The sequence below is a fragment of the Dryas octopetala genome, chromosome 9, assembly GCF_963921425.1.
Source record: "Dryas octopetala chromosome 9, drDryOcto1.1, whole genome shotgun sequence".
NCBI classification, from domain to species: Eukaryota; Viridiplantae; Streptophyta; class Magnoliopsida; order Rosales; family Rosaceae; genus Dryas; species Dryas octopetala.
Genome location: NC_141374.1, coordinates 189,106 through 200,864, shown reverse-complemented (window position 1 = coordinate 200,864; position 11,759 = coordinate 189,106). Strand labels below are relative to the sequence as shown.

Here is an 11,759-nt window from a genome sequence, read left to right as displayed (position 1 = left end):
GTAAAGGAGCCTAATTTTTTTCTATTAGGGTTAGCTCTGGGCAGTTGTTTGTGCCTAGGTTTGTGTTTTTGGGCCCTGTTTTTGTTTTGTGTTGTTGCATTTCCGCTAAGCATTTTGCGGGCTTTGTTTTGGGCATTGGGAAAGGGCTGATAAAATAGGATGGAGGATTTGGGCTGTTGATCTTCTTGTAGGCCCAATTCCTGCCAATCTCCCTTCCTCCTATTGATCCAATGCAAGTAACTGTCGACCAAAACAAAAAAAGAGACGAGGCTCTAGTTTATGTCGATGTGTATATTCGAACTCTTGTCGTGAAATTAGTGGTTGTCTATCACAATCACAATGACAGATGGTGTCCCTAGATGGTACTGGAAGGGAGAGTATTGACGGCAACCTCATTAGTCATACAAAAGACTTGGGTGCAGCTGTTCAATTAAATTTAATAAAAAAGAAAATCCTAAAACTTTAATTGAAGATTTGGATGCATGGTTTGACCAAGGGGCCCTAGGTTTGGAGTTTGGACACTCGCGATACATGCTAAAACATATCCACATGAGAGAGGGCCTACTATTGCCAAGTCCAAGTTAGAAAGGCATGAGGCCCACCTAGAGCCTAATCCGACGGTTGAGCAAGAAAGCACGGAGAGACAGAGCGATCCGACGGGTAATAGGAGAAGAATCTCTCGTGATCACTGTCTTCGTTCAAGTCCGTAGAACGTCGATAAATTCGACTGTTATAAAATGTGGGCACGTTTCCTTCCCCATCCTCTTTTTTTTTGCCACTAATTAATTATTATTTATTGAATATATATTTATACGCTGGTTTTAGTTTCAGTGACCACTGACCGCCTCATTAATATCCAGTCTGTGTGTGTCCTTTCCTCTTCTTAAGAGTCTTTACTATCTGAGAGAGAGGCAAATACTCTATAAATTATATTATTATATAAATATAGAGTTGTGTACTTGTGTTGCCGAAGAGAGCAGTGTCCTGTTTTACTCTAGTCCTTACCATCTGATTGCTGCCGCTTTCAGTGTTTGCTACTCCCATCTCTGTCGGCCCCTGCAAGGTCCGTATATGAATCTTGTTTCTCTAATACTTGTTAATGTTGTTGTTTTTGGAGCTTTGGTTTTCTTGATATATTCTTTTTGTAGATTCAAGATGATTCAATGTTAATGTTGAAAGGGTTTGATTGGTTTTATTAGAAAGAAGCTGGCCAGCCTGGTTATTGATAATCAACAACAAGAAAGAAGAAGAAGAGCAAATCCGTAACAGAGCCATCATGGTATGTATGTATCTCAATTGTTATATTCAATTCCCAAATAAATAAATCATAAATCCTAATTCATTCATTCATTTATCATTGATTGATTGATGGGATTGAATTGGTAGGTGAGTCCAATAGGGCGATTGGAGAAGGAGGAAGATGACATGGGTACTCCGGCATGGTTAAAACCAATGCTTGAGGCAAACTACTTCATCCCATGTGCAATTCATGGAAATTCCAACAAGAGCGAATGCAACATGTTCTGTTTGGACTGCATGGGGAATGCTCTGTGCCCTTACTGTTTGATTCATCACAAAGACCACCGCGTCGTTCAGGTTGAGTTGCCTTGCTCACCAATTGTTTGATTTTGAGTGTCAATTAAATGAAATGAATGCAATTTCTGTTTAACTAAATTTTAAATTGTTTGTTGGTCGCAGATAAGACGGTCCTCATACCATAACGTGGTGAGGGTGAATGAGATTCAGAAGTACATAGACATATCGTGCGTGCAGACATACATCATCAACAGCGCAAAGATTGTGTTTTTGAATGAGAGGCCACAGCCAAGGCCTGGCAAAGGGGTCACCAACACTTGTGAGATTTGTTGCAGAAGCCTTCTTGACTCCTTTAGGTTCTGCTCTTTAGGTTGTAAGGTAATCCCTCTATTATGATGATTTTGAGTTGACTGAAATGCCCGTTTGGTTTTTTGGTTTTGGGTTGTTAATATTTTTCAATGTTGATTGTTTGTAGCTTGGAGGAATGAGGCGCGGTGACCGGGAGCTGACGTTTAGAGTGAGGATGAAGCAGAGCAGGGATGGGTCGGAATCGGATGAATCAACGACGCCAAAGAAGATTACAAAGACGATGCAGATGTTCAGCCGTCTCATGGATGGCAATGAGGCTGAGGAGGAGGCCACTACCATCAATATGTCGCCATCCACTCCTCCCATTTACAACCACCGCAATGCCAGAAGACGTAAGGGTATACCTCATCGCGCACCCTTTTGATCCATCAGATTCCCATTCCCATCCACTATAATGTTATATATACACAATGAATTAAGGACATAAAACGTTTTAAATATAGGAACAATAACAATGGAGGAAGTGTATATGTGATGTTTCAAAGGGAATTATGATATAGATAGAGTCATAGATGTGTAAAGTACTAGGGGTAAAGATCAGAAATTCATACATAGCATGTGTTTTATGGTCCCTTCACCTGTCAGTCTATCACTGTCTTTGTCTAGGATTTTACTTTGTAAATGAATCAGAAAGTATAGGATCTATATACATATATGTAAAGAGAGAGAGAGAGAGAGAGAGAGTAGCAGCTTGTACAGAATTATGACATGTATAATATTATGGGTTTCTGTCTAGTTGTTGGAACAGATAACAATAATTGAGTTGGAGTGCCATTATGATGACACATATGTACACAACTTATTTTCTGCATATAGATATACTGTTATATTATAAATATGTATATAGAACAAGAAAGAAAATATGCTTGTTGTGTTGAATGTTGTTTGTGAGTAGGTGTGCTTGTAAATTGTTTTCCCTGGTTTATTCTCTATGATCTATGCCTTGTGAGTTGTGGCTGCCTTGTCTTTTGTTTTTTTTGGCCAAAGTGGCTGCCTTGTCTGCGTTGAGGAACCTGCATACGCATGCTGTGATTAAGTTTTCAAGACAGATTAGTGATTTACAATAAATTGATTAAAGGTAGCAGCGGTATGCTTTATAATAACTAATTTTTTTTTTTTAATTAGGACATTCGAGGGGATATGCATAATTTATAAATTTAGGGTTGGCAGGCATGATGAACATATTGCATGCATACACTAATTAATTTGGTAGTTGAGGATGATTGTTGTGGTTGTGAGAGCCAAATTTAAAAATCTCATGCCAATTGAGAATATATTTGATTTCATAATCAATAGCGAATAATGGAGAATAAGGTTAATAAAAGTCAATTAGTCATATATATTGGAAAGTAGGAATGTGTTTGCTATTATGATTCCGGACCCACTAGTATGGTTGATTAAATATAAATATTCTCGTTTATAAAGCAGGATGCTTTTAATTCCCAAAAATATTCTAATTCGATATTGCCTAGTTTTTTCAATAGGAAATAATCCTTTTGTAAATAGCCAAACTAACTTGTGTTGTTTGTCTCTAGTTTTCTTAAGATGATGATAGTATTTGCAGATAAGGACTATTGACAGATATGGTTTGATTAATGTTGTGTCACTTAAGATGCCTCATCAGTCATCCCAGTGGCCCATCCCCTACAAAGTGGTGTGATTTGATTAGTTGTAAGCAAGTCTTTAATTGGTAATCAAGGCTTAATTATTATCATCTCACTATGTTTAACATAAATTTTACATTTTCATGTGAAATTTTTTCCGTCCCAAGTTTCTGCTTATAAGATATTTTCGTATCTTTTTCATTAAGTTTGTCAGTTATTTGGATAAATGAATAGAACAAGGTACAAATATATAGGAGAAGAAGTTGGATAAGATGACTAGTAGCGGTACCAGTACAAGTGGCTCCCAAGTCCTAAGATAGTGAGTTAGAGGATGAGAATATGAGATGACGCAATTAAGTTAGTATCTCAATCAATATCATCGAGGAAATTAAAAAAAAAAAAGGAAAAGAAAAAACTTGGTGGACACGTAAACCCTATCCCCACTATTAAGATTTAAGGACAATGACTTGCGTTCTTGTACACACTTGCGTGCTAGAACCTCTCCTTTCCACGTACGTACACTACTCCAGATGCTCCCAATTTCTCTATCAGACCATCTCTTTCGCATTCTCACTCATTGAATTAATAAATTATTATATATATAAACAAAGTCACAACTCACAACTCACAAGCAGTGGATTTCTTTATGAGAGCCGTGAGGAATCTGAAAGGCTGCTTCCTGTGAGTTTGTGGCTCTCATCCCCTCTCATCCATTCGTTAATTTATTGGCGTATTCATTGTCTCATCTCTTAATAAATAATCATTACTTTTATAAAATTTTCAGTTTAGTCCTTTTTTTTTTTTTTTTTACAATTTTAATTTTAAATTTTTAATATAATAATAATAATTAAGTCCAAATAATTAATTGTTTTTAAAATGTGGATAGAAAATTTGACATGAGTTGCATTTCGGGCATCCTACTCTATATGGATGCCTATCTAAGCTCCTACTATGTAACACTCTGGATTTTTGCAATCCAATCATGTTTCGACACGTGTTTTCGAGTTTCTTTTGTTCTTAGAAATTTAAGATATTCTTAAAGGGAATGAAGTTTCCTTTGTTTTGAGTAACTAACTTGTACCAATAGAGATTTAGAGTGGAGCTCTAGAACTCTTGAGTGTAATTTTGGTAATTATTAAATTGAATTATATTTATAAGAATTAAATTCATTAGTGTTGTATTTTTCTTAATTTTTCTGAAGATCAATTTACTGTTTTGAGACTACAGGAAATTAGAATTAATCAATATGAGTCCGTAAGATTTTTCGGAAAATTATTTGGAGTCCTAAACTATTTTTGGTGATTTAACGAAGTTTGGAAAAATATGAAAAAATAGGAAAAGAATTAAAAAAAATTGTGCTGTCTAGGCTGACAAGCGCACCACGTGGCGCTACGCCATTCGCTGGACGCGCTGATGAGGCGCCCATCAGGCGCTGACATGCCAAGCTCACGCGAGCTTCTATGAGCACGCAACACTGAATCCCGACTCGTGTTTTAATTTGGAGCGTCAAAGCTCATTAAAGGAGGACAGATCTGGGTCGTTGACTGGGCTTACTGACTGGTACTGTAGCACCGGGTCGCGCCTAACCCACTTGTCTGCTTCCGGGTCGACTCGCGGATCTCTTTGTTGGTGTGAGTCAACCCATGTGATTATTGTGTAATTATTAGAATTAATTAGGTGATTTATTAATTCCTGTATTTTAGTTATAGGCCCATGTATATAAACCACACGTTGTGGTCTTATTCAATTAAGCAAGAATTATATTGGAAAACCCTAAACCATTCTCTGTTCATGGTATCAGAGCCAACCTTAATCACCTTTCTTCTCACATAGGTATTAAGGTTCGGTCATGGTGGTTCTGAATGGTTTAAGGGTCTATCTTGATCATTGCCTTGTTTAAATATATTCCTTATTATTCCTCTTTCCACTGCAACGTGGGCTTGTTCCCCTCCCTTGATTTGTTTGTTTTTTTTTATCTCATTGAGATCCCTGTTTCTCTGTTCTCTGTGCTGTGCGACCGGATTGGGTGTGGCTATGCGATCAGATCGTGCGATCGGAGTGGTTGTTGCTATAAGAACAGATTCGGTGTTGCTGCTCCGGCTTGGATTGGGCGGCGTTGCTGCTGTGCGACGGCCTGAGCGACGGCGCGGGGAGCTTGCTGTGCGACGCGGCTGGGCGACCTGCTGTGAGACGCGACTGGCAGCGGCTCCTTGCTGTGCGACGACCGGCGCGGCTGTGCGACGACGCAGGCCCCTTGCTGTGCGGCTCCGTGCGATGCTGCCTGCAGTAGCTGTGATCTGCTTTGCGTGCGGGCGGTGGTGCGGCTGGTCAGCTGGGTGCGTCGATCAGTGGTGCAGCTGATCAGTGAACGGAGGTGGGTGTCAGAGGGCTATGTAGTGGGCACTCTCTTTGTGCAAGAAGAAGAAAAAAAAAAGGAAAAAAAAAATGTTGCATTCCAGGGTGAACTCTGTTAGTTCCTCCAGCTTTGTTGTCAAGTCAGGTATGTCTAACTCTGCTTTGAGTACTTCTGCTTGTACTGGTAATGGTGCATGGATAATTGATACAGGTGCTACGGATCATATGACTTCTGATCGTTATGTTTTTAGTCATCTTTCATTTGTCTGTCCTAAACCATTTATTGTTAATGCCAATGGTGTGTCATCTCCTGTTCTAGGGGGCGGCACGGTATCCTTTTCGTCTGATTTGTCTTTACATAATGTGTTGTTTTTTCATTCCTTAAATTGTAACCTTATTTCTGTTAGTCAACTAACCAAAACTCATAATTGTGTGGCCACATTCTTTCCTACCCATTGTGTTTTCCAGGATATTCATACCAAGGAGAAGATTGGCAGTGGTAGAAAGAGTGGTGGATTGTACTATCTGGATAATGGGATTTCCGCTTCAGATGGTCGTGGCATTGTGAGTCTAGTTAGTAATGGTTCCTCCGAAAATAAGAAGAAGATTTGGTTGTGGCATCGCCGACTTGGTCATCCGTCCTTTAGTTATCTTCGGCACTTATTTCCCTCTTTATTTCTTGGATTGAACATTTCCAATTTTAATTGTGAAGTTTGTGTGTTGACCAAAAGCCATCGTTCAGTGTTTCCTTCTAGTGCTATACGTATGGATGTTCCTTTCGCTTTGGTCCACTCGGATGTTTGGGATCCGGCCCCGTGTGGTACACATAAAAGAATGAAATGGTTTGTGACATTTATCGATGATTGTACTAGAATGACTTGGGTTTATCTTCTGAAACATAAAAGTGATGTGTGTGCTGTTTTTCGCCTTTTTCATCATATGGTCCTCACCCAGTTTTCCTGTCCTATTAAAGTTTTGCGCTCTGATAATGGCGGGGAGTTTGTTAATACAGAGTTGACTCAGTATTTTGCTTCTGCGGGGATCCTTCATCAGACTTCTTGCGCTCATTCTCCACAATAGAATGGGGTTGCTGAACGTAAAAATCGACATTTATTGGAAGTCACTCGGCCTTCTTCTGGGGGGTCACGTGCCATCTTTGTTTTGGGGTGATGCCTTGAGTTCTGCCGTTTATCTGATTAATCGGACCCCAACTAGTGTCCTTGACTTTCGGCGACCTCTGGATGTTCTCTCGGATTTTGTCTCTCTTCCAGGTATCCTTCATTTGGAACCCAGGGTTTTTGGGTGTGTTGTTTTTGTGCATTTACATTCTCATCAACGATCCAAGCTCGCATCTCGGGCCTTAGAGTGTGTATTTGTTGGTTATGGTCCATCCTAGAAGGGGTATCAGTGCTATCATCCCTCTACTCAGCGCTTCTATGTTTCTATGGATGTCACTTTTCATGAACATCAACTTTTTTATTCTCCACGTCCACTGGATTCTACCATTCAGGGGGAGGTTTCTAGTGAAGTGCAGAATCGAGATGATATATTGTTCTTTGATTAGTTTGGTTATGGGAGTAGTAGTGAGGAAGGGTCAGAACAGACTACTGATCACCCAGTGTCTGAGTCTGCGGATGAGATTGAGACTGCGAGAATTACTGCGGATGATACTGAAGATGCAGAAATTACTGGAGATGATACTGAGGATATGGTAGGACAAGAACCCACGAATTCTGAGCCTGAGGAATCACCACTCCATGATAGTACCGCCATCTCTCCTACTCCATTGAATCAATCTTCTTCGTCCATTGAGGTAACCGACAATACTCTTGATTCACATTCTGGTTCAGATTTTATTTCGAATGCTTCTAAATTTACACTTCCTCCTCGGTCTAATCGAGGACAACCACCAGCCAAATATAAGCCAGATCTAAATGCCAAAGTTAGGTACTCAATTAATAATCATGTGTCGTCTGTTAGGCTTTCAAAGTCATATGAATCGTATGTTCTGCAATTATCTTCTGTTTCTATTCCTAGTAGATTGCAGGATGCTCTTACAGATTTTAGATGGACCAAAGCTATGGCTGAAGAAATGACGGCATTACAGAAGAATTCAACTTGGGAGTTGGTTTCTCTACCTAAGGGGAAGAAGACAGTTGGATGCAGATGGGTGTTTGCAGTCAAACACAAAGCTGATGGGTCAGTTGAAAGGTATAAGGCAAGGTTGGTAGCGAAGGGTTATACACAGTCCTATGGCATAGACTACTTGGAGACGTTTGCTTCAGTGGCCAAGTTAAACACAGTACGGGTTCTGTTGTCGTTGGCTGCTAACAAAGATTGGCCACTCCTTCAGTTTGATGTAAAGAATGCCTTTCTCCATGGTGATTTGACTGAAGAAGTATACATAGATCCTCCTCCGGGTATACCACAGTTTGATAATACAAGATTAGTATGTAGACTGAGAAAGTCTTTATGTGGTCTTAAACAATCTCCGAGAGCCTGGTTTGGGAAATTCACCCGTGTAATGAAGAACTATGGTTATCGGTAGAGTAATTTTGATCATACTTTGTTCCTAAAGAAAAGTAGGAAGAAGATTACTGCTCTTATCATTTACGTTGATGATATGGTTCTGACCGGAGATGATTATGAGGAAATTTCTAATTTGCAGAGGTATTTGCTTAGAGAGTTTAAAATGAAACAGCTGGGGGACTTGAAGTTCTTTCTTGGGATAGAAGTTGCTCGGTCTAAACATGGCATATTCCTATCTCAAAGGAAATATGTTTTAGACTTGTTGTCTGAAACTGGTATGCTTGGGTGTAAGCCATCTGTCACTCCTATGGAACAAAACCATAGACTTTTTGAGTGTTTGGGGGGCCTTACCTGCAGATAAGGGGCGATATCAGAGACTTGTTGGAAGATAGATATATTTGTCTCACACTAGACCCAACATTGCTTATGCGGTTAGTGTAGTAAGCCAGTTTATGCATGCCCCGTGTAAACCCCATATGGATGCTATGGAGCGAATTTTGCAGTATTTAAAATCTGCACCTGGTAAAGGATTGTTGTTTGCTAATCATGGTCATGTGAATGTTGAAGGTTTTTCTGATGCAGACTGGGGTGGTTCAGTAGATGATAGAAGGTCTACCTCGGGCTACTTTACCTTTGTAGGAGGAAATTTGGTGACCTGGAGGAGTAAGAAGCAATCGGTTGTATCTAAATCAAGTGTAGAGGCTGAATACAGAGGTATGACACTTGGAGTAGTCGAATTTTTATGGTTGAGACATTTATTGACTGATTTAGGGTGTCCACCTACCAAACCTATAGACTTGTTTTGTGATAACAAATCTGCTATTGATATAGCACATAATCCTGTTCAGCATGATAGAACAAAACACATTGAGATTGATCGGCGCTTCATTAAAGAGAAACTTGAAGCTAAGATTATTAACTTCCCATTTGTGAAGTCCGAAGATCAGCTTGCAGATGTGTTGACCAAGGCCGTAGCAAATAGGGTATTTTTGGACTCACTAGACAAGTTGGGCATGTGCGATATATATGCACCAACTTGAGGAGAAGTGTTGGTGTGAGTCAACCCATGTGATTATTGTGTAATTATTAGAATTAATTAGGTGATTTATTAATTCCTATATTTTAGTTATAGGCCCATGTATATAAACCACACTTTGTGGTCTTATTCAATTAAGCAAGAATTATATTGGAAAACCCTAAACCATTCTCTGTTCACTCTTGAGTCTACAAACGGGTCTCAGCCAGATTTTTTCCAACCTAGTTCAACTTTTAGCCATCTTTTGAGCATTTTTAGTGCACTTTGTTTCACATTAAAGATTTACAACTTCTTACAACCCTCTAGTGCCTATAAATAGAGACCATTATCCCTCATTTTCACTTGCACCACCAAGTGAAGTTAGAGTTACTCACTCATTGGTTATTTGGGAGTTTCTCCAAGAAGAGAGATACCAAAAGGGAATAAGTTTTTTATATTTTAAAATTTTGGGACTGCAAGGAGGAGACCTAAGGAGTGGAATCTAGTTTTGGAGGTCTTCAACCAAGTAAGTATTTTATTTATTTTCAGCCTTCTTTATTTATTTTTAAGATGCATGCTTAGATTAATTAAGTAGGATTTATTTATTAATTAAGCATGCCTAGCCTTATTATTTTTTTTTTGAGACTTATTTATTTATTTAAAAGTAATTAGCATGCTATGATTAATAAGTTTCAATTGTAGAGATTAAATTGGATTAATCTAAATTATTTTGAGGATTACTTTGAGTTAAAGCAACTAGTCAATTGGTTTGACTTTAAGATAAAAGTTGAAACTTGCACTACAAGAAAAACAGGATATGACAACATCGAGAAGACAACGCACAAAATGCATGTTGTTGAAAGCAGTCATTAACAACGTGCAACAAAGTGTCTGTTGTCGTACACTATTATTAATCTTAATCTCACAACATGCACACAATACGTTATTAAAAGCATATACGACAACATGGAGTGCGTGTTGTGAATTTTTTTCGCATATGACCACTTGAAACTACTCGTTGTCATTTATTTAGGAAAACACAACGTTTGTTTATTGTTGTGGATTCTCTAATAAATTAAGCAATTAAAGTCTCCAAAATAATCTTAGACCTCCAAAGGTAGACTATATTCCTAAAGGACTCCTCCAAGAGAAGGCCTCAAAATATTTTACTAAGAGGGAGCTTCTAAAAAATATAAGCTTGCTCCATAATAGAAAGAATAATAATTTTTCTAGAGAGAAAAATAAACCAAAGTTAAAGTGAGAAGTTCTAAAACTCTATTTGGTGGTGCAAGTGAAAATGAGTATAAGAGTTCTTATTTATAGACACAAGAAGGTGAGAAGAAGTTGATTCTTAAAAGGATTGGCAAAGAAGAAAGCCAAATTATCCCCATGATTTATAGCACCCTTCCAAATCATTAAGAAGATTGGCAACCTAACTTATCTATTAGACTTACCTCCAAATCTTTCTGCTGTACATAAAGTATTCCAGGTATCCATGTTGCAAGAGTACATACCAGACAAATCTCATGTCATCGACCATAGCACCTTGGAACTTTTTGAAGATGTCACCTATAATGAGGCACCTATACGTATCTTAGGTCAAGAAGTAAGGAAGCTCCGCATCAAGAAAATCTTCGTAGTTAAGATTCAATGGAATCTGCACGACGAAAGTTAGGCTTTATGGGACTTAGAGTCAAAAATGAGGCAAAACACCCATAGTTGTTCAAGGAATAAGGTACGTAAATTCGAGGATGAATTTCCATTTAAGGAGGGTAGACTGTAATAACCCAAACCTAGAAATAACTATAAAGTATATTACGGCACCACAATTTGTGAAACCTATCACACTTCTAACATCAAGTTCATGCATATTATAAATTTGTGGAATGATTTGTTTTAGAAATTTAGATTTATGGGCAAATTAATTTACATGTGCCTTTATAAATATTTTATGTTTCTCTATAGCTTGAAATTTTATCTAAGCATATTTCCTATTTATGTGTTTGATATAAACTCTTATTTACTTATTTTTAAAACTTATTATGAATTTTTAAGTGAATTTACAAAAATATCATTATTACATTATATAAAGAAAAGCTAAAATGAAGAAAATAGACTAAGCATTAACTCAGTTGAAACTTGTCTCCTCAACTAAGCATTAACTCATGCAACTTGAACACCCAATTTAGTTCATTCCCAACTAGGATTTCAGTCTATAAATACTCACACATGTTCCCCTAATTCCCTACTCCGAAAATCACAAGAGAATCATGCAAAAGAAACCCCTTTAGATGCACATAAAAGGTTAGATAAATATGGTGCACACATCACTCTTGTTCCACATAAAATAG

General features: G+C 38.2%; 2 protein-coding genes across 5 annotated transcripts; both read left to right on the top strand.

The window, feature by feature from the left end:
- Positions 1–818: 818 nt before the first annotated feature.
- Positions 819–2,688, top strand: LOC147272999 (PLATZ transcription factor family protein). 4 transcript variants are annotated; one of them, XM_086256282.1, is made up of 5 exons: positions 819–1,063; positions 1,200–1,283; positions 1,400–1,596; positions 1,699–1,914; positions 2,012–2,688. In XM_086256282.1, exons 2-5 carry the CDS (start codon positions 1,277–1,279, stop codon positions 2,267–2,269), a joined length of 678 nt encoding a protein of 225 aa, XP_086112408.1. In that variant the 5' UTR covers positions 819–1,063; positions 1,200–1,276; the 3' UTR covers positions 2,270–2,688. The 4 variants fall into 4 exon arrangements, with proteins under 4 accessions (XP_086112408.1, XP_086112410.1, XP_086112407.1 ...); XM_086256284.1 differs by having other exon boundaries at positions 820–1,063; positions 1,200–1,279; XM_086256281.1 differs by having other exon boundaries at positions 821–1,063; positions 1,200–1,279; positions 1,387–1,596.
- Positions 2,689–8,869: 6,181 nt separating this feature from the next.
- LOC147272998 (secreted RxLR effector protein 161-like) lies at positions 8,870–11,083 on the top strand. Its single transcript, XM_086256600.1, has 2 exons — positions 8,870–9,107; positions 10,890–11,083. Exons 1-2 carry the CDS (start codon positions 8,870–8,872, stop codon positions 11,081–11,083), a joined length of 432 nt encoding a protein of 143 aa, XP_086112726.1.
- Positions 11,084–11,759: the final 676 nt, after the last annotated feature.

Excerpts from the sequence above, each read along its gene's own strand:
- LOC147272999 (XM_086256281.1), top strand. Across the intron at positions 1,597-1,698 it reads AAGACCACCGCGTCGTTCAG|ATAAGACGGTCCTCATACCA; the intron begins GTTGAGTTGCCT and ends TGTTGGTCGCAG. Across the intron at positions 1,915-2,011 it reads TCTGCTCTTTAGGTTGTAAG|CTTGGAGGAATGAGGCGCGG; the intron begins GTAATCCCTCTA and ends GATTGTTTGTAG.
- LOC147272998 (XM_086256600.1), top strand. The coding sequence starts at position 8,870 with ATGGATGCTATGGAGCGAATTTTGCAGTATTTAAAATCTGCACCTGGT. Across the intron at positions 9,108-10,889 it reads TGTAGAGGCTGAATACAGAG|TATTCCAGGTATCCATGTTG; the intron begins GTATGACACTTG and ends CTGTACATAAAG.